The sequence below is a fragment of the Phragmites australis genome, chromosome 1 (assembly GCF_958298935.1).
Source record: "Phragmites australis chromosome 1, lpPhrAust1.1, whole genome shotgun sequence".
Lineage (NCBI taxonomy): Eukaryota > Viridiplantae > Streptophyta > Magnoliopsida > Poales > Poaceae > Phragmites > Phragmites australis.
In genome coordinates, this window is record NC_084921.1 from 9,073,031 (window position 1) to 9,095,931 (window position 22,901).

The following is a 22,901-nucleotide window of genomic DNA, read 5'->3' on the forward strand; positions in this document are numbered from 1 at the left end:
AATGGACCCACTACTCATGTAAACATACATAAAGCGTAATTTATAAAGTTTTACAATACGAGATCCAAAATAGTAGATTGAGTATGCTTAGATGCTTGCCTTGCTACTCTGGCAGTTGTCTGATACTCCCGACGCAATACACATAGAACTCTGGTAGATTGGCGTCGCCTTCACCGATGACTAGGTTGAACGGGATGCGCTCGAGGAAGCCTTCGAGGAGTTCGAGAAAGTCCCCTCCATCGATCTCCGGTCGTCGTGGATGTCAAGGTGGTCTCTCCCTCTTTCTTGGTGTGGGTGAAGGAGTGAGTGAGAGTGAGAGTGTGAGAGAGAGTGAGTGTGAGAGAGTTGACTTATTTCCTTAAGTGAAGCCTATGCATTGTGGCAGTCAGATCGCGGGAAGCCCACGTGGCAAGCCCCATGGTGGTCATACCGCGGGGAATCCTGGTCAGACCGTGAGAGCGGTCTTGTGCTGAAAAAACTTGATTTTATTCCCCTTTTCTACTATTCTTCATCTCTAATGCATTTAGGGTTTTCCTAAAAGGCTCTAAACTACCTCCAAGTATTTTTGAAACATGTTTAAACTCATGTTATCAAACGAATATGTATAAACATAACGCCATGATGATTATGAATGCTTAATCACGTGTTTAGCGTTTTGGGATGCGACAACAACGTTGGCTCCAGGGACGGCGACATGGATGAGGACGATGGGGAGGCAGCGTCAGCTCTAGGGACAGCGACGACGGAGAGGCGGCGTCGACTTCGAGAACTGCGACGGGGATGAGGATAGCGGGGATGCGTTGTTGGCTCCGGGGATGGCGATGAAGGGGAGGCAACATCGGCTCCGGGGATGCTGACAACAGGGAGGCAGCGTTGGCTCCGGGGACGACGATGGGGATGAAGACGGTGGGGCTCTGGGGACGACGATGGGGAGGCAACGTCGACTCCAGGGAGGCAGCATCGACTTCGTGGACAACAACGTTGGTGAGATAGCGGGAATCGGTAGTCACACAAGGGAGGAATGGAGAGGCTATGGCTAAGTATTGCTTGTATAGGGATAGAGTATCAGTGTCGGATGTGATCTATACCGACACTAATACTAGAATCAGTGCTAGTTGTATAACCCAACCGGTACTTATAGTTGGACTATCAGTGTAGATTTTGAACCCCCAGGTGATACTGATAGTTGGCTATCAGTGGCAGTGTTAAACTCCAATCGGCATTGATAGTTGTACTATGAGTGTTGGTTTTTTCCTAGAACCGGTACTGATATTGTTTTTCTTTTTTTAACAGAATATTTTGTTGTATATCTAGGTCTGTAATTTATTTTACATTAGGGTTTATATTAGATATATAATTTGTGTAGTATTTAATTATTATTTTTATAGGAACTAATTTATTGTATATTTAGGTTTGTAATTTATTATATATTAGGTAATTAAAACTTTTTACTCAATAGAAATTAAGATATATTCTTAGTAGATACAAATTACATCTATAACTATCATATAACTGCTCAAGAAATGAATTATTATTTTGAAATCTCAGTGCTCAAACTCGAGCTTCGGTGAAGTATGAAGAAAGTGAAAATTAACTAGAGTATCTTCACATAGTATAAGAAATATACTTTTAAAGAGGGGCAGAAAAGGGTGGTCAGTGTCGAGAAAGTTTGGAGAAGAGGAAGATAACTTTTATATACAGTAGATTTATTAGTGCTGGTCCGTAATATAAATTATCTCTTATTATCCGTGTCGGCTCATGGTTACCAATTGTCACTGAAGTATCAGTACTAATTTGCTCTAAAAACCTACACTGATATCGACTATCAGTGTCGATTCAACCCAACTTGATCGTTTGATGGAGAGCAAAAAGTTATGAACTGGTACTGATACTTCATCAATATCGGTTCTATCGTAACAGATATTAATAGGTGGTATGAATGACTATTTCTATTGTAGGGAGCTGACGCAAGTATGACTGTTTTTATTGTAGCGAGCTGACGCACGCATGAGTCATGACTGAACGGTGCAGAATCCTATATCCATGCCGTCGTGCACTCATGCGACACGGCATGATGCGCTCTGGTTCTGTTGGAGCTAGCCAGCTTAGTCGTCGAGGCACCAGCAGTAGTAGTCCGGCGTGGAGATCTGGAGGAGCTCCTCGGGAGTCATGCGCTCCAGCTCCCGCTGCCTCCACGCCGGGAACGCCTGGTCCGCGCCGGCGGCGTCGGCGTCGTCCTTGGGGTGCGGCTGCGCGCGCATCCTGCGGTAAAGGCGCATGGCCGCGACGCAGCTGCCCTCGTAGGGGTCTTGGTGCCCCGTCTGGATGTCGTAGCCGAGGTACGTCTGCGTGAGGAACCTGAGCGAGTTGCTGAGCTTGCTCGTCTTCATCAGCGGCGGGTACGTGGCGGTGTCCCGCTTGAGGAAGGCCGGGTAGTCCATGCCGAGCGCATCGAGGTCGTGGTCCAGGCCGTGGCCGACCAGCACCCTGGCCCTGCCGCGGCTGGTCCGTACCTTCCACGGTTGTTCGCCGTTGAGCAGAAGGTCTTGCACCCGCCGCTGCGCCTGCTTCACCGTCATGCCGTCGCGGAGGTGCTCCGGCAGGATCCCCGTCATCTCGTACCGGTAGTGCGTCACCGGGATGAGGGGCTTGACGAAGGTCTCGAACAGGACGTTCTCCCGCTCGTCCACAACGCATACCCGCGCGCACACGTCCAGGGTACCGTCGCTCCCGGCGCCGACCATCTTGCAGCCCAGCGCGAGCGCGCCTCCTCCTTGCGGCGGTGGTTGGTGGTGCCGCGTGCTGATGTGCAGTCTGGACATGTGAATCGTCGAAGTGCGCGAGAACTGGCAACGGGTGCGGTGGGCTCTGAGCTCGGCGGCGGTGGGGAAGACGCCAATGCACAGCGTGCAGCCTTGCGCGGCGAAGGCGGTGGCGCAGTGGAAGGCCTTGGGCAGCGACGAGGCACCGACGCCGAGGTGGTCCCTGAGCGCCTCGAAGGAGCGACAGTGCTTGCCGCAGACGGCGCAGCGGGGGTCGTGCGCCGAGTGCCGCGCCGACCGCATGTGCTCCACCAGGTGCTCCATCCTGTTGAACTGCCGGAAGCATGCCGCGCACTTATGACGCCTGCGAGAAACAATAAGGATTAGTTAGACATGCATGCATGTTTAACGCATGTGTCAACGACAAATATGGCGGTTGCTAAACTTCATACGCCTGAAATTGGCCCTCTTTTCAGCCTACAAGTTCATCGGTTCATGGACTAAATATTTGAGCTCATCGTCCCACCAATCACTAACTCAACGCGCTCCCAGCTAATCCACATCGGGTATAACTGGCATCACTCTCTGTTTGCTCAATTTTTAGTAGTGATAGTTCCCATCAAGTCTCCATTCCCGCGTGAGGATAGGGATGGGTAAAAAATAGTTCTTGTGAGCGGGATAGGGATAGGAATTTTTCCTTCGTTCGGGGTCGGAATGGGCCCGATGGGGAATTCCCATTAACATCCCTAATCGGAATGCACTTTTGTTTTGGCGAGTCATTCAGAACATGCAGAGGCAGAAAGCAAAGCTGTGACCTGATCTGAGAGCAGGACAGAGAGGGCGAGAGAAGGGAGAGCAGTAACCATGCAACTCACCCATGAGCATCTGAAGAAGCAGCCATCGTCAGTTGGCCACCAACACACCTACCTGAACTACTCAACTGGCCGAGGCCGATCGATCGAGCTGTCGGTGAAGGCTGCACACTTCTGGTGCTTATTTATACGCACGCAGCAACCGGATGGAATAGGATTCTTTCTCGGAAGTGCATGGTGTCATTCTGATCTATCTATACATCGATCGATCAATGTTCCTTCGCTGCCAGCGACAACCACTGCGTGTTCGCTAGCTTTCTGCAGTGTGTGGCAGGTAAACATTGCTCTGATATATACATTGTCATGCTGCTATCTGCAACTGCACATCACGCTTTATATATTTTTCATGAGATGCTCAGTACCGGCATTATCGATGAAGTACTTCTTAACGCACCTTATCGGCTATCACTACACTTGTTTGTTCTTGTCAGTCTTTAGTTGCTGGCTGCAAAGGTATGAAATATATCTGGAAAAAAAAAAGTGCATGGTTGATTAAAAGAAATACAGTTGCTCTCTGCAGGATTTGGATTTCACATATAGCATCACAACCTTAATTCGTCTGCAACGTGTCACCATAATAACTCCGGTTGCCTTTTGTCAGTAATTCAGTCTTCACCACACCTTTGTTTTCTTCTCTCAAGTTGCAGACTGCATGCAAAACAGTTAGTGACAAGCACGATTTTTTTTTTCTCTCTTGAAAATATATGATAGCTGCGTATCTTTGTATTAAATAGAGATGAAAGAAACAGCCACAGTTCATTTAACAAAGATAAAAAAGAATTTCTTTTAATAGATTGCAAACGGCAAAGTTCAGTCACCTTTTGGGGTTGGGTTTTATAATCGTCTGCAACTGAAGCCTGCTTGTCCGGGAGATGCAATACAATCTGGGCTGGGAATGCAGCGAGCATGTAACCTCACTTGGTTTAGGAAGAGAAAAAAAAAAAGAGAGATTCCCCGGTCAAAATGAACGGTTTGAAAAAGGCAAGAACAGAGATGGATGGAGATATTCGAGGATTCAGATGCAATTCCCATCCGAAATCTTTCTGTCCGAAAGAAAGAAAGAAAGAAGGCAAAGAATACCCTTGTGACAAATCATTGGCTCGATACTTTGGGCCCGAGGGGATCGATCCACACGGGATGATATATTGTGAACATATCCGTGCCATGCGCTTTGGGGGTGTTGTGATGGATCTAGATGGAAACCGGGCGAGGATTCAGGATGCAAAGATATTTGATCGGATTGCAACGTGACGCAAGTACAAGCTTCAGTGAGCAATGTTATTCCTTGCTCATATGCTTATTCAGTATGTATTTCTGCTCATGTGTATCTTGATTCTTGACTCTTCTTTTTGGACTACATATGCATATTCATTCTGTAGGTGAACGTTCCGAAAACCAAGAAGACCTACTGCAAGAACAAGGACAAGGTAAGCCAGTACAAGAAGGGAAAGGGTAGTCTCTCTGCTGAGGGGAAGCATCGTTATGACCGCAAGCAGTCAGGATATGGAGGGCAGACGAAGCCTGTTTTCCACAAGAAGGTTTGATCGTGATTTCTCTAGTTTGGCAGACTGCCAGGGTAGCTGCAAGCTGCTTCGAGAATCCAACACATTGGGCATTTCATTACCTCTGGTTAAAAAAAAAAATACTTTGGTGGATTTCAGGCCAAGACAACAAAGAAGATTGTGCTGAAGCTGCAGTGCCAGAGGAACACGAAAATTTCATTATGACATGCAGATACATGGTTTATCAAGATCGTTCATTGAAGTTGAGATTCTTGTTGGAGGGATATGTGAAAAAAAACATGAAATGGATGAGAGAATCAACGGATTAACGAATATCATGTAAGAAAAATAGATGACCGAGATATACCTTGTGTGAGCAAGGATATATGAAATTGCATTTCCCAGCGCCAGAGCTGCAAGCTCTACTCTCAGCAAGTGATCAAGGTATTTCTGCCACTCGCTTGTCATCATTTTTCAGCTTTCCTCTGCATTTGGCGTCCTGAGGAATCTAACACTTCCATTGCAGCTTCAGAGGTGCAAGCACTTCAAAATCAGTGGAGACAAGAAGGGCAAAGGAACCTCTCTCTTCTGATGTAATCATAGGCATGTTGTCCCACTATCAAGTTGTGTGTCAGAAGTTACTATTTTTTCAAAACGACGGCATAAGACCTACCGATTTTATTATAGAAAAAGAGAGTTAATTTAGTTTATGAGAAAATTTGGACCCAAAAATCATACAACCGCACGGTTAATTAGGGAAAACCGGCCAATACCTTAACTTTGGGAACACCACGACCACCATAAACCAAGACGATGCACTACCACACACCCGAACAAACACAACCAATAGGGTCCGACGTGAGTCATCGTTGCCAAGGTTGTCGCGTTAGCAGCACAACAACTCCGACTTCCCACCAAGAACGACGACCTCAGACTCTATGTCGTCACGTCTCTGCCCACGACCACCACTGAAACACGCAAGAGTCCCGCTTCGTGCCATGATTGCCAAGCTCGTTGCCCACCTCACGACAAAGCAGCTCCGACTCCACCTTCGCCGACACAACCAAGCCTGTCAATTGTCCATCATGGACCTGAGATGCAGCTCCAAAGAGGCAAATCCTCGCTGCAACAAGCCCCTAACGAGGTTAGGTGTGTACAAACTTCGCCATCGATTGCAACCGCGTAGTACCCAAGTTGACAGCCACCATATCACAGTGAGGGTCCTCCAAGGCGATGCCTCCAAGAAGGATGTGATGCCAATGGCGCCGCCATCGTCGGTCCAAAGAATAGACTAGGTTTTCACCCGAAAGGGCCCATTGGGTGGGAAGGGAAGCCACATCGACAGAAGCCTCCATGGAGGGGATGATGCCCGAGGGTGTCATTGTCGTTGGTATTGGCAAAACCGGGCTAGGCTTTCGCCTTAGGCTCCCCCAGCCCACCTACTGTGAAGATAGCCCGTCAGCAGTTGTGTCGCCTCTGCTGCTCCCACCGTCAACACGAGAGCGCACCGTCCCACAGCCTCCCGCACACCAAAAGGCTCCCCGCAAGCCAGATCTGGGAGGAATAGGTAGGTCTAGCAAGGGGAGGAGCCCTAGCATCAGGGAGACGGGGGTGGCAACACAATCAGGGAGACCAGCAGTCGAAGTAGCATATGGCCAACATGCACAAGGTGGCCACGCATAAGGTCAAGCTCAGGGCCAACGCATAAGGTCAAGCTCAGGGCCATCGCTTCAAGGCGCCGAAACGCCGCCTGCACACACCTCATCGGCGGATTCCTAGCCATCTCCATGTAGAGCCACGTGGTGTGCTGCATGCGCCCTCCCTGGGCATGGACCCTGCTAGAGACCCAAGGCTGAGAGAGCACGGTCGTTGTCGAAGGCGAGCATATCGCGCATGGGTGGAGTGCCAACTGCATAGCCCAACCGAGTGTCGCAACTGCGCGCATCACCGCCAACCTCCTAGCGCCAGATCCATGTCGCACACGTGAAATGACCACGCCCTTGGGGGCCCTCATGCATCAGCAAAGAACACATTGAAATCCGGCTGCCACCGCATGACGGCCTAAACCCGCAGATCCGACCTCCAAAACTGCAAACCAGGCCAGACCTTGCGCCGATCTGCCGTATCTCGTTGGTGTTCAGCTGGAGGAGAGAGAGAGTAGAGCAGAGGGAGAGGGGGGAAGAGGGGAAGGGAGGAGCATCACGGCGGCCACCGCTTGGCGTTGTTGTCGACCACAGCTGCGTCTTCTGCCATCTCCAGCAGATGGGTGGCGGCACTGACCGCTCCAAGACACATCGGGGAGGGCCTCTTGCGGCGGTGGTGATGTCACCCCTGTGTCACCTCTCAGGAGACAATGCGGTAGGGGGGTTAATGAAATTGAAAGTTGGAGTTAATAACTATTAAGAATGTTTTATCTTGTTTTTCTCATGAGATGCATCAGATGGGCTTGTCTATCTGGAATAGTATATTGTACCCTATGTTTATCGTTTGCATCGGCTATTTTTGCAGATCCAGTTGGTAGTAGATCGGGAAATCCATGTTTATGCAGTTGCGTTCTGATCCTCTGTAATCTTGATTTATGGTGGTGATATGCGTAGAGTACTATATTAGTTTTGTGGACTTTTGGTGTGTGAGCCATTGTATTCCTTATTGAGCGAGTAACCAATGATTTCTAAGATCACTGTGAAGCATGTAAAGAGGGAGCAGAATTTAGTAGCACACTAGCTCGCTCAGCAATCCGAACATATATGTCATAAGTACAACATGACATGATCGGTTGTTAGCGTGCGTCGAGCAATTAATTGCTCATAATTGTAATCTAACTTTAAGTAACTAATAAAACTCTCTACTCAGAAAAAAACTAATAATTTATAAAGCTGCCTCTGGTGGTCATGATTCATGAATGAACTAGCTAGCGTACTTACAGGTAGAAACAGAGAGGTGATTAAATGATAAACCCTTTGAGAGTTGAGCATATTTTAAAGACAGTCGGTGTACTTTACTAAGAAAATGATCCAGTCTTAGAGGTCGCAGCTGTTAAAACATGGAGGTTTGGAATGTAGATGCCATAGTTGCATGGCAATGATATGTAGTTGCATGGCAATGATATGTATAGACATCCTTCGTTGCGATGTCTGAGGTTTATATAGCGATCATAACGTTATATAAGTTGTAGTTGGAAATTTGTCGTATAGACTTGTTCATCAACCCATCCTTCATGTGGCAAGTTTGCCACAGCTGCGGCTAAGATGTGTCAATCGTGGATGGGCTTCTCCCGGAAGGCCGGAAGAATGAATGGGTTGGAGGCCCATCGCACTGGGCTACTTGTCTGGAGTTCAGTTCAGCAGTACTCCAACAACACCCTGAAGCAAGTGATTCATACGAAGAATTTTTTATTTTTTAAATAAAAATTGCAAATATATTCATCCATTTTGAAATCTTGCAATTCTATCGATAGGCAATCTATCGCCGTTCTAACGGACGACAAATTTAAAAAAATGAAAATGCATTGTTCCAGTGTTTTCGAAATTCAAAACACTATCATCTAGCTCTCCAAAAATATTTAGACAAAAATATAACATGTACAATGAGAAAAAAGAAATATTTCAGGATCCCTGAAAGTTTTTTTAAAGCTAGACAATAGCATCTTTCACACCATATTATGTTTAAAAAAATATTCATAATCATTTTAATATTATTTTGAATTTTGAGATCAATGGAATGCAATATTTTTTAATATATCACTCATTGAAAGGGTGACAGGAACCAAGTTAAAAAAATAAAAATCCAGTGTTTCGTTGCTCTTAAAATTCAAAACAAACACATATATTTACAATTTCCGGATTTAAAAATAAAAAAAGGTCTCCATAAGAGGACGACAGCACATGAGTCAGTTTGATTCCGTCACACGACCCGATCACCCGATCGAGAAAGGGACGCGGAACATGCATGCCAGGACAAGTGAAGGCTCTCACAAATTGCATGCTGCTTGGATTAATCAAGCCGAGAAGCCAGCCCGTGAGCTCCCAACCTGTCAATGAAAGCCGCCGCCACCTCCTCCTCCTCCTTTTGTCCTGTCGTGCCGTGCCATCGTCTCGGTTCACAAGCAAAACTGAAACCTTGGAAGTGCTGCTGCTGGATGGAGCGATCGACCGAGCTGCAGCTAGCTTAATTAGGGCACGAGCAACGCTCCATGCTGCATGGTAGCGCCGTCAGGCCACGTAGGCTCGGATGCCACTTGGAGGAGAGAGTGAACGAGATGGTGTCAGAGAGAACTCTGCTCAGAGGTAGCACTCGCCTCACCTGACCGAGAGCAGTTCCAGAAGTTCCTGGCGGACGACGTGCAGCTTGGAGGTCTTAGGGCGTAGACCGCATAGTGTTAGTTCCATGGCTGCGTTGTTGGTTGTAGGACGTAATTGGTATCACGACTAGTAGCATTTCGTCTCGGTGTGCTGTCGCTTGGTGTTTAGGTCAAGTTGGAGTGAGAGTCGATATAACGTTGTACGCCCCTTCTTAATAAGATATGTATATTGCATGTCAGGAAAGAAAGATTTGATAGAGATAGATTTGAATATAGTGTTGCTCATTTATCTTTTCCAACAACCTGCACCGCCTGCTTGAGCTCATGAGGATACAAAAAGATTGCAGAGGGTCTTGTCATCCAACAAACCACAAGGGTGGGGCTCTCTGAAAAGCAAATTCTATGAAATCGATTCCTATGAAAAATTTTCTTCTCTATGATGACACATGTATCTTTCCTCTCTCTCTTCTTTAGTCTAGTTGTTGGATCAGAGAATATGTAGCTGAATCAGAGTCTCATGGAGATCTTTCATAAGAAGATCCTATAAAATTTACTTCTCGCTCTCCAGTGTTCCACCCATCTTCAAATCCATCGTCATCTCGATATGTCACCCAGCACCACCTGAATTGAATGAATAAATCGGTCATCCCATCAGCCAACCCAGCACTATGACTAGTATCATCTAGATATTTTGAAATACTAGCAACTGTTAAAATCAATATAGGATATAGTAATCTGAAGAAAAGAATATAGTATACCAAAAGAGAAATTTACATACACGATGATTGAATTTAGGTGGGCGTGTAACACGGAGATAGATGGTGTTAAGAAGATTATCGTATTCGACCAATGGAGGTGGCCGGTGTTGATGAGGTGGGTGTGAGCCGATGAGCAGAGGTAGCTAACACCCATTCATGGAGGTGATCGACATGTGACTGGAGTTGAAATTATTTCCTGTCGATCCGTGTAGATAGTAGTAAGGATCATGATTGGATTTTGAAAATAGACTGAGAGAAGAAAAGATATCATAATTGTTATAAATCTTGTTGTAGTTTTAAAAGAGAGGAAGACAAGGACACGATGTTGATTGGTTTTAGCCTTTCATTATATAATGATCATTTATCTTAATTTAAGTTTTATAAATAGAGCGACAGAATGAAAGAGAGCATATTGCAATTAAGAAGGTGATTAAGGATAACGTATGTGGAGTATGTTGATTGTTAATCGGATAATTGATTATGACTTTCCATACTATAAGAGATGGGAGGAGATGAAGGACTGACTTTAATTACAAATTATTTGATCGTATAAGATATATGGTGGAGATCGTTTGAATCTATTATAACTTGTTTATTTTATAATAGTATAGATAAAAAATTTTACTGACTTACTACGAGAATGCTGTATATGAAAATGACGGAAAGTTTCCATGTCGCAAACAAGAGCACGTGATTTTTTTTCTAAAAAAAAAAACAAGAGCGCATTCTAGAGCAGTGGCAAATCCATGGGCAAGAAGATACCGGGTACGTGTTGTTGTTCAATGTTTACTGTAGCTCGAAACTGTACTAGAACACACGTGGTGTCAAACTAACCATCTATCACAATCATGAATCATCAGTAATTATTAATTACTCTGCAGGATAATCACTGGATTTTAACTTCAAATTTCAACATACCGGCTCGCTTGCAGTGCCTTCTAGAACAGTTACGGTTGTGGCGCGTGAGTGAGCCGTTCAGTCCGTGAGCCTTCTCTAGTCTTTCTCCAAGGAAAGCATAGCGCACCGTCGATCTGTCAGTTTTTGTCTAACGAACATCGTACTGGTGCCTTGGATATTCTGCTCCTTAATTTCAGGGCATGTTTGCGTATCTGGATTCAAATATCTATGTTTTAGTTCAATTTTAAATTAGATCGTAAAAGTTTCTGCAGCAATCCTTTAGAGCATGTTTGCATATATAGGCATACATGGATTCGAATGCTTAGTATTTTGTCTAACAAACATCATACTGTGCATGTACGCTGCCATGGATATTGTGCTCCTTTAGTTCTTTACGGGATGTTCAAATGAATGGTGTTTCGTTGGAACGTATAATATTTTGGTTTAAATTTGAACTAAATTCTGAACTCTCCAAAGAAACACCACCGGTCCGGACAGGATCTTCGGGCATGTTTGTGAGGGTTTTTTTATTCAAATTCAAATATATAGAATTTTAAAAAATTCCTATAGTAACCCCTTAGAGCATGTCTGCATAGATGTACGTACTTAGATTTTAAATCCTCAGGATTTTATTTAACTTGGTACTAGATCTCGGAAATTCAAAGGACAATCCACTCCCAAACACCCCTCTTGGATTACTTTACCTTTCAATCACGTTTACATCATTAACCAGCCCTACTAGGAGCAGGAGGACTGCTTTGCAATTAGCACATTCATCTCCTCACGCATCGATCGCCACCGCATCCGACCATTCAAAGCATGGCCGGTCTTCTCGTGACCACGAGCATTACGGATCGCAAGACCATCAGCTGGCAATATCCATAGCATCGCTGAAAAGATCAAGCCGCGGTGCCTTGCACTTTGCTCTATCTTTTTTATGCAGCCGAAAGTGATCTGCATGATGTATACGTGATATGCAGAAGTCGGGATAGAACCTTTATATGGTTATATTGAGAAATTAAATTGAAATATGTTTTTATTTATATATGATGGGTGATTAATAAGATGTCGATTTAGTGTGTTGAGTTTTAGATTGTTTGGGTTTGATTTGAGCATTTTGATTATGGACTAACTAGAGTTGGAGTTAAAGAAATATGTTTGCTTGTCTCATGGTGTGCAGGTGACGAATGCAATTTGACAGTCGATGGCGGGTGATTCGGGCTAAGCGGATACTTGATGTCGAACAATTAAGAAGGCTAGATGAAGTCACTGGGTGATCCTAGTTGTACACATGAAGGTCAAGCAAAGTATGAAGACGATGTGTTGACATAGTTAAGCGAAAGTGATGTCGGTGCAAGTGACAAGGCGGTCCGAGTGATCGGGAGCTGGAGCGACTTGCCAGCGATTAGGATCACAAGATAAAATATACGCGTTGATATCAGAACTCTTGCTTAAGGTGTAAGGAAGTGACGAGTCACGCTTTGAGAAACGTGTAAAGGGTTTTACGGTTGAATCTCAAAACTGTGAAAGGATTAGAGGAGTATGTGACATTATCACGAAGTTTGCGTCGAGAGGAAGCTAAGTTATGAAGACGTCGTGACCGTTCGATGGACAGAGCAAAAAATGAAACAAAATGCCATCGATGATAAGTAAAAGCGTACTACAAGAGAGAAGTATTTTGTAACAAGTTAGGAAATTTATAGGTCAAATATTCTAAATCTATAAATAGAAGGGTATGACTATAGGAGAGTTGGAACCAACCACTTAAGCTTCTTGTGCTACTCATTTGAGAGTATAGTGTTAGAGTTTTAAAGGAGAGGAAAATAAGTGCTTAGTTTATGTAATATGTGAGATTTTTTGAGAGAATTTTTTTTAATTCATTTAAAATAGGGCTGATATCTTTGAGTAATAAAGTTTATATTTTTTGCATATGCTTGAATTCCCCTCCTTCTATTTTCTCTCTATTGATTCTCTTACAAGTTTATAAGTTTTTCTTTTTTATTATGATTTTCTTGTTGATTTTTATTTTTATTTTTGAGCTAGGATTTTTTAACCTTAGAAAAATTATTTTTCTAGTTGCTAGAGGTATAAATGTTCATATACTCATGTATTTGATAGAGTATTAAATCTCCTTGCCTCTATATTATCAACTTGTAGAGTTAGTTCTTTCGATGATTGTCTTTTTTGCTTTGTTATTCATTTCAGTTTCAAATTTTTGTGCACAAAGACATATAAAATGGTTTTGAATAGGGCATATGGTTCATATTCCATCCGTAGAGTCATATTGTCTTAAAATTTTCTTTCTCGTTTTATCTCTCTAAAGGTTAAGGTTATGCTTCTGTTTGTGCGTCTTTTAAGAGCGTTGGGTGAACTTTAATCGCTTATCTCAATCCTACATATATCATCTTAATATAATACTAAAAATTAATAAAGTTTCTATTTTTTAAAAAAATTAAGTGACCTCTACGACCTTGATCGTTCTTCCTGAAAATAACAGAGCTTACGCTCGATCGGATCACACCCTAATTTCATGTATTATGCTTTTCATGTGTCTATGCTTTATCTGGCCGGTAAGTAATCAGCGATTGCAAATGGGTAACCCTGCGTCACATTCAGATTACATATTGGTAATACGTCCTATGGTTTCGGAAAAATCAAACGATGTTGCAACTACTGTTTTCAATTTTTGCAGTTTTTTGTTAATATTGTGCACCTTTTGGATGCTTCAAACATTGTCCTTCGATGATAGATGTCGATGATGTTTTCTTTGGATGTTGCGACGGAGAGTCCGATGGAAAGTTTCACATCGGATGTCGGGGGATTAACAGCGCCCATCACATATAAGTAAGGCCATCCATTAGCACAGCCATCGTAAAAAGGCGAAGCCAAGATGGAGCCCGCTTGAAACGGCACAACTACATGTGTTGTTACGAAGACAAAATGAAAATTCACACATTTTTTCGCACTACGTAAAAACAGATAAAATAGATACAAAATAAATGATGGGTTATAATATGATCTATCACTGATAATAAAAGTGACGGATCATTTTAAATCAGTCATAGGTAACAGATCATAGTTGTGACCCGTTAACTATTACGACTTATAAGTGACGGATCATCCTTGCCGGTCATTGATGACGAGTCAGGTTGTGACCCGTCACCAATAACTTGATCAATACATAGAGCTATCATTTTATCTATTATGTGTATATATACTTCTAGGTATTCATATATTTATATTTATGTACATATATACAGACAATATTTATGGTTATTTTTATAGATGTACATGATTGATATACAGAGATATCATCCATGTGGCGCAAAAGTGTATGTACTCCTTAATTATGCCATGGGTATATATATAGATATTAGTATGAACATATACTCATATATATGTGTATTCTATGTTATTTTTCCCTATTTATCAGGGGTGTATATATATAATATACAACCTCGGGAATATATATATACGTATATGATGCTAATTTTTTTATTTTTTTATTTTTCTCTTATTTTTTCTTACCTCAGCAGCACTAGAATAGGAATTATTGTATAATTTTGCTCAAGTTTGATGTAAGGGATGGAAGCTATGAACACAAACGCGCGTTTCGAAAACGGTACAGAAACTTCCGGGGGCGAGAACTTAATCTTTCAAGCCATTTTTTGCCTCAAAAAATTCTTCAAACCCAATAAAATAGGAGAGAAACATATGTAACTTTTTCTGTAGATATCCGTAGAGTAAAAAAAAACGTCGAAATCGGAGTCCGTATGCAAAAGTGATGCCCTTTTTACTAAACGCACTCTGGATCAATATTTTAGGAAAAATATCATCGGTGACGGTCATCACCTATGACTTGCATAAATGATAGGTCACAGTTATGATCCGTCACCTATGAACTTTGGTAGCAAAGGTTAAAAGGATAACATATCTGAGTTTCCTACCACAAACATGTTATAGCTGAGGTGGTCAGTGAGTCACGCGCGAGGCCTTGGGTGTGGGTTCGAGTCTTACAAAATACAAAGACCGAAATATGTTTAAAAATAATGTGGATTGGGTATATACGATATGCCATGTATTAGGATGGCTCTCGGGTGAAAAAAAATATTTTTTTTCAAAAAAATAGGAAAAATGTTCATCAGTCATAAGTGACGGGTCACAACTATGATCTGTCACTTATGATCTTAATAACTTGATCCGTCACTAATAAAGTCCTTACCTGTCACTTATGATTTGTCATCAATGACGTGTTTGAGGTGATAGGTGCAACACACATCACCCATGACTGTTATGATCCGTCGCTTTTAATTTTTTTTTTACGTAGTACCATCTATCTGCCTAAGACACCCTCGCACTAGAATACTAGATGGAGGTGCGACTACCTTGATCCTACCGAGCATACAAGTAAGTTGTCATGGGAGGCTCTATATGATGAACATTTCTGAAAAAAGTGACAAAAAATTATGAAACCTATTTGAACAATTACTGAAAACATGGTAGCAATTTCTAAATTCAGTTCAACAATATCTGAAACCTAATAACAATTTCTAAAACATAGTATTAACAATTTTGAAAACCTGAACACGATTTCTAAACCTAGCTTAACAATTCTTGAAACCTAGTTTAACAATTTAGGAAAAAACTGACGACAATTTTCAGTGAGTGTTCACTATAAGTAATCCTTTAGTTTTAATGCTGGCTGCCACCTGTCACGCCGATTAACAAATAGATAACAGAATGTTTTATTTAGAAAAGACCCAAGTTCAAATATTTTATTTATGCAAATCCGTTCAAATATTGTTTTAATCTGGATAATGTTTTTTATTAGCGAAAATGAATTAAATGATGCATCTTTGCATGTGATTGGTTGGAGGTCTTGAAGAGGCATGCACATGATGGATAATGATGTGTGCATGAATAGACGAGATAACGACATTCGGCTCGAGGGACTAGACAAAAAATATTTTGCCCCAAAGAACAAGAACGGAAAAGGAGATTATATATATATATATATATATATATATATATATATATATATATATATATATATATATATATATATGGTCTACTCCGTGTACCTAACACTTCTTAAAAAAACACACAAGCGGAAGAAAAAAAAGAAAAAGTTTAAAAGGAAGGTTTCGATGTAACATGATCATTCCTTTGACAGTAGGCGTAATGGTAAAATCTCTCGGGAGCTTGACTGCCGGTTACTTTTGTCTCTCTCACAGGGGCTATCATCTTAGGTTGTGGAGGTTTCTTGAGTTGCGGTGCGGGTTTCTTCTTGATAGGTTATGATGTAAGTTTCTTTTTGATGGGTGGTGGTGTAGCATCAATCTTAGAATTTTCAGCTTCTAGGGTAGTATGTTTGGTGAACATAATCTTACTTTCCCTATTATAAACTATCCTCTCAAAACTTAACCTAAAAGCTAAACTCACCTTGTCAGCACACATCTTGATCTTGGTCAAGATCAAATTCATTTTTCCCTCGCCCTTTGAGTAGTTCTCCACTAGAGAAAAGAGATATTCATTCTCTTTCAAAAGCTTTTGAACTTACCCTCTAATTCAACTGAGCTTGTCCTGAAAGACTATACTGGTGGAACAATTCTGTTGCACATCCTTTAAACACCTAGCACTCTCCAATGTAGATTCGAGCTCCTTAAGGCGCTTATCTTTCAGTTCAACATCCTTTGCAAGTAAATAGCAATTTTTGCAAACACCTAAGAGAGTAGACCTAGACTCTTCCTCAAGTAGCTTCTTCTTGACACTTTCAAGCCGACTGACGACTTGAACATGCATATTTCAAAACTCGGTAAGTTCAGCCATGACAATCAAACACACACTCTTCAACATCAGGTCTAGACATAAGCAATGCAAGTTCAGTGGATATAGACTCATACTTAGGCCTAAGATCCTTCAACTCACGCACAACTTTCTTAAGTAACATATCCTGGCTAACAAGAGCATCATCCAAGGTATTTGAATGAAAAGCTGGTCGTAGGAAGGTAATACCTCAAAAGGATTAAGCTTAGGGTCGTTGTCCTTGCCATCCGCTATGAAGCAGAGGCCGGTGAAATCCTTAGCCTTCTTCTTGCTCTTCACTTGCGGTTCCTCCTCCTCCAAGCTCTCCTTCTCGCTTGAAGAGGTGTCGATATCACCGAGAGCCACCACGAACATCCTAGAAGCAGCCTTGGCCACTTTCTTTGCCATCTTGTCGTGGTTCTTCTTGAAGAAGGGTTTTTTTTTTCTTCTTCTTGTGCTTGTTATAGTCGTGGTCGATGTCCTCTTTTTTCTTGATCTTGAGGCACTCCGTCTTAAATTGAGTGATTTCACCACACTCAAAACAAGCGTGAGAACCCTGTCTCCTTCGGTCTCTTTTGTTATTGTAGAAGCGAGTAAACTTCTTCACAATGAGCACAAGATCCTTATCATCCAGTGTATCCACTTGCTCCTCTGTGATAGAAACCAAAGAAGATAAAACAAATCCACTATGTAAAGTGTTAGCATAAGAAAAACTAGCTTTAGCCTGATTACCAGATTCAAAAACCAATGCCATATTCTGAGACAGGGGGTTTCGAGACCGATCCGAGCCACCTTGGCTGTCTCGGTGGACTCGAGTTTGCTGAAGAGTTCATCATAAGTTAACGTGTCGTAACTTGGTGACTCTTCAATGCTCGAGATCTTAACTTTCCATATACTATGATAAAGAGTATAGAGAAGCTTAATCGCTCTCTCGTGGTCAGAATAGGGCAAAACACTAATGGATCTAAGGTTGCTTACAATTTCATCAAAATAAGCAAATATAGCATTCAAAGACTCTCAAATGTTCTGTACAAACATTTGGTATTCCTGGTTGTACGTGCTCTGGTGCTTAGCCTTGATCTGGTTAGTGCCCTCATGAAAGGCACTAAGAGTGGACTAGATCTCTCGACTAGTACGAAAGTGCTGAACTCTGTCAAACTCATTACGACTCAAACTAGTGAATAATATATTGCGAGCCTTGTTGTTGGTCTCATATTGTTCAATCTGATCCGGAGAAGAATGAGCAACAAGAATCACATAGTTGGAGTCCACAATCTACCATATTGCACTTCCTTGGCTTAGGAGAGAAGCCTCCATGTGCACCTTCCAGTGCAAAAAGTCTCTTCCATCGAATAACGGAATCTTCTCGCTTCTCTCCATATCGCCTACGGATCACAAAATTGATTAAGATCAATAAGTTATCAAACCGGCTCTGATACCAATTGTAGAACCGAGATAGGCGACTAGAGGGGGTGAATAGGCACCTTACAAATTTCTTGCGAAATAGATAACATACTCCGTGTTCATCTAATGCTCCTAAAAAAATGCACAAACGAAAGTCAAATAGAGAGAAAGTTAAAAGGAAGGTTTCTAGGTAACATGACTTCATGGAAGGAATATGAACTCTAGTTTCCATTCAAGACTATTCTATGTATCTTAGCACTCGAAAGCTCTCAACTTGTAAAGAAACTAAAGAAGATGATCACTATAAAGAAACTCTCCAAATTAATGATCTAGAGGCAAAGGAACTCAAGACTCTCTCATATACATGAGCATGTGAATTTTATGCCTCTAACAATAGAAAGAACAACTACCCAGATGAAAAGATTGCAACTCAAAGGTAAAAACAAAAATCAACATAAAAATAGAAAACTTGTAAGAAAGGCAAATGAACCAAAAGAATGAGACTAGAAGGAGATGAATACGCACATATGCAAAAAAAAAAAAATCTTCATTAAGCATAGTAGTCAGCCCTATTTTTGGCAGATAACAAAGTTGTTTATCTCACAAAAGCTCTAGCCTATTACAAAGGCTAAGCTTATTTTCTCATTTCCTCAAAAATCTATCACTAGACTCTTAAATGGCTGGCTCAAGACTCTCCCACAATTATACCCCTCTATTTATAGGACTAGGGAGGTGCATTGACCCTTAAGTTTTCTTATTCTCAAAATACCCCTCACATGTAATGCACTCTTACCTACCACTATGATATTTTAGTCTATTTTCGCTCTATCCATCGAATGACTATGACTTCTTCACGACTTAGCTTCGCCTCGACGGAAGCTTCGCGATAATGCCACATGACCCTCCAGTCCTCCCACGATTTTGTGATCAAATCACGAAACACTAGCATGCTTTTCAAAGCGTGGCTAGTTGCAACTTGCTTTGACTCAAGCAAGCGCTTTGATATCGACACATGTCTTTCGTATTGCAATCTTGACCGTCGGCAAGTCTCTCCCGCTCTCGATCCCTCGGATTGCCTTATCACTTGCACCGACATCCCCTTCGCTTAACTTTGTCAACACGCCATCTTCATCAATCACCTTATGCTTCGATTGACCTTCACGTGTACTGCTAGGATCACCCTCGACTCCGTATGGCCTCCTTGATCATCTGGCACTAAGCACCCACTTGGCCCCGATCATCCTGCTGTCGACCGCCAAATTGCATCTATTACCTGGACACTATAAAACAAACAAACATATTTCTCCCACTCTAAAACCATCTCCAGGCTAGCTCAAAATAAAAATCCTCAAATAAAAGCACATAATGCAGAAATCGTGAACACTGGATGCTCCAGTGTATTCACCCTCTAAATACCAGACCATCCGGTGAGTATAGCTATTTCTTCACACTGAAAATTTGCACTCTGCAAGAATTACTCTGCTGCTATACTCCGGTGTGCACACTATCCACCACTGGACAATCCTATGCACAAAAGTCCCCCGTGCACTGAAAAATTACTCTCTGCAAGAAAATATCCGATGTACTTTCCGGTGTTCACACAGGTCATCACCAAACTGTCCAGTGAGTACAACTCACCAGAACTCAGTTTGGATCCCTCTCTGCTGGAAATAGTCCGGTGAACACAAGTAGCCAACACCGGATCATTCGATGTCTATTTTAAATTTTTCCACCAAACTAAAAACCACTGACGTCAGCATCAGCACCACACCGGATCATCCAATAAAGTCAATTTTCTAGACACCGAATAGTTCGGTGAGAACAAATCATCTGGACTCAGAGAAAATCATTCCAATTTCATTCTCCTTCAACTCGAGTTAGTCATGAATAAGAACAAACATCAATAAACATATCCTAATCAAGTCCAACTCAACTCAAGCATTGTCAATTACTCATCATATATATCAATCAAGTCACTTATCCACTTAATTTCTCAATATATATATAGATATAGAGAGAGAGTCGTGGCTGTTAATGGTTAATAACGGCACATCAAGAACAAGGAAATATTGACTTCACGTGAAAACAACAGACGCAATAACACGATTACAACGATCCTTCCCTCTGGCTTACAAGAGATATAGCGAAGTGCAAAAAAACAAAACACCTTAGAGTGAGTCAAAGACGGAAACGATCCGTCATTGTGGAATGATCAGAGGGTGCCCAGCTGCACCCCTTAGCGCTACCGGTCTGTCTCCGCTTCCAGGTCACTCGCTCTGACAAACCTACCTCACCGCAACTTGCAAAGAATTCTGATCATATATCATCCACGCGAGAGGCAAGAGGCTGTCGGTGGAAGAGGCCCCGAGAGTAAAATACTATCAGTTGTTGTGAGGTTTGTTAGGCAGGGAAGATTGCAGACTATACTTACCACGTGTAAACTTAGATTAGTCTTAATTTTGTATTTTGCCAAAATTTACCTGTTAATTAGTTAATTTTCTTATCATAAAAAAACAGTAAGACTAACCTTAAATAGCAATACGTGGTAAAATTAGTCCTAAACCAAATGAGCTCTTGCAGCCTGTAGATATGGTATGCACGGTACACTTCCGTTCCATCCGTATGCTACGGAGTTACGGAGACGGGTGGCAGCGCACGGCCGGCCGTCCCCCTCGCCGACAAGACGGAACAGACAAGACAGGGCCACCGCCACCTCCCTCCGCCTGCTGATCATGCGCTGCATGCGACCAACTCGCATATGGAGTTGTATGATTGATCGGTGTTCATCTTTTTCAGTTGTACCAGAAGATGATGCGCCGCGATCGCCCCCGTGCATGCATGCAGCAAACACTAACTCGTACTAACATGGATCTATCAACGGAGGAGAATATGCTCCATGTGGCATGGTCTACCTAATCTAGATTTGGAGTATCATTGCCGGTGAGGACTGGTCGAATGAGAGATGGCAGGGGCAAAAGAGGAATCCTAAAACATAATTCCTAGTTTGTTTAAAGCAAATATATATAGTCAGAAGGGGAGTCCTGAGTAGATGTAAATGTAAGGGACAGGGGTACCAACTGGCAGATCATAAGTTACAAATGTAGAAATGGCATGGTTAGGAGTGGCAGATGAATTGCTTCTACTTTTCTTTTCTGACTCTCTTCTTGCTGTCTTTCATAATGACTTATAAATTACAGACGAGGGAATAGAAGAGGGAGTCTCTGTTATCATATCACCGAAATAAAACTAAGATAATCTATTATATTATTATTTGAGTGTTAAAAGAAGTCATTATGTTCACTTCTAAAGTTATAAAATTACCACGTTAATAAAAAAATGATTTAGACCACCCATTGTTATGAACATCTAACGATTTATATTAAATAAAAAAGTTCATATCAAATACGATTAATAAATAGCTAAACTTAAAATAAAAAATTATAAAAAATTGGTAGTTCGATTTCCATATGGTTTAATAAACAAAATATTTAAATAAAGAGCCTAAATAAAATAAAATAAAATAAAAAAAATTAATCAAATATTATCATGATAAAATATTGTAACAAGAATAACCACACTATCAACCTGAGCCAACTTGCTAGTTCTGCCCTAAATCAGAGCAATCTGGATGGAACCAATGTCCAACAGGTCACCAATGGCAGAAATACTCGGGTTGATTAAGATTTTGAGGCTACAAGAAATGTAAGTCATCATTACACTAGTTTAAGGAATCAAACAACCATTTTAGTGGGCCTGCCATGTTACCTCGGTGTTTGATGACTATGATTTGAATGAAGTGGAAAGATTTGTTGCTTTGGTGCTAGAATTCCCTCTTCTCGAAGCAAAGCTTCCGAGGAGTAGAAGGCGAGGAAAGACTCCAAACTCTCGCCGTATGATGCTGAAGCTAAAAAATCATCTCAGGGTTAACCTTGAACGCACGATTTCAAAAGAAAATTCATAGGAGCTGTCACTTACAATAAGAGTGATTTTTCACAAAAAAAAAGGTTTCAAATGGGCCTTTGTTGTTCCAACTAATTCCTCCGAGTAGAGAAATTTATTGGATAATTGATGCAAATAGACTAATCTCACCTTGAAAGCACAGATGAGGAAAAGCGTTTGCTTTCCATATTTCGAGTTGTTACCAGGGTTTAACTTATCGACGGTTACCACTAAAAAATCACTATAACCGAGCTTACAGCTTCACATCGATAATAAAAACTAACCAGTTTTTGAATTTGAATTCAAAAATTCAAAAAAATAAAAACAATAAAAATAAAAAATCCTAAAAAGCTAGAGACAATACTAAGACCTTCTATGAAAATTGTTTTAAAAAAATATCGTTTGCATCATATTCTATATGGAGGAAGTTTGAAAAAAAAGAAAAAAATTGAAGCATACAGTTCATTTATTAACTTATAATAAGGAAAAGCTTAAAATATAAACACAAATTTTCCTCGCGTAGAGAGCATCTTAAGAGGATCTTTAAAATTGTTTCACTTCATTTAGAGTTTTATTAATTCCTCCATGATTTTTACAAAGTTCATAAGCATAAAGTGAATATGTTAAGAAACAGCACTGTAATTAACATTTTCACATCTATC

The 22,901-nt window shown here is 41.6% G+C and overlaps 2 protein-coding genes across 2 annotated transcripts; one reads left to right on the forward strand and one right to left on the reverse strand.

Moving 5' to 3' along the window:
- Nucleotides 1-2,028: 2,028 nt before the first annotated feature.
- Nucleotides 2,029-3,663, reverse strand: LOC133887498 (RNA exonuclease 4-like). Its single transcript, XM_062327479.1, has 2 exons — nucleotides 3,638-3,663; nucleotides 2,029-3,126 (listed from the first exon to the last, which is right to left on the reverse strand). Exons 1-2 carry the CDS (start codon nucleotides 3,661-3,663, stop codon nucleotides 2,106-2,108), a joined length of 1,047 nt encoding a protein of 348 aa, XP_062183463.1. The 3' UTR covers nucleotides 2,029-2,105.
- LOC133887507 (large ribosomal subunit protein eL42z/eL42y-like) lies at nucleotides 2,899-5,728 on the forward strand. The gene is made up of 5 exons (XM_062327490.1): nucleotides 2,899-2,928; nucleotides 5,014-5,172; nucleotides 5,296-5,332; nucleotides 5,543-5,580; nucleotides 5,669-5,728. Exons 1-5 carry the CDS (start codon nucleotides 2,899-2,901, stop codon nucleotides 5,726-5,728), a joined length of 324 nt encoding a protein of 107 aa, XP_062183474.1.
- Nucleotides 5,729-22,901: the final 17,173 nt, after the last annotated feature.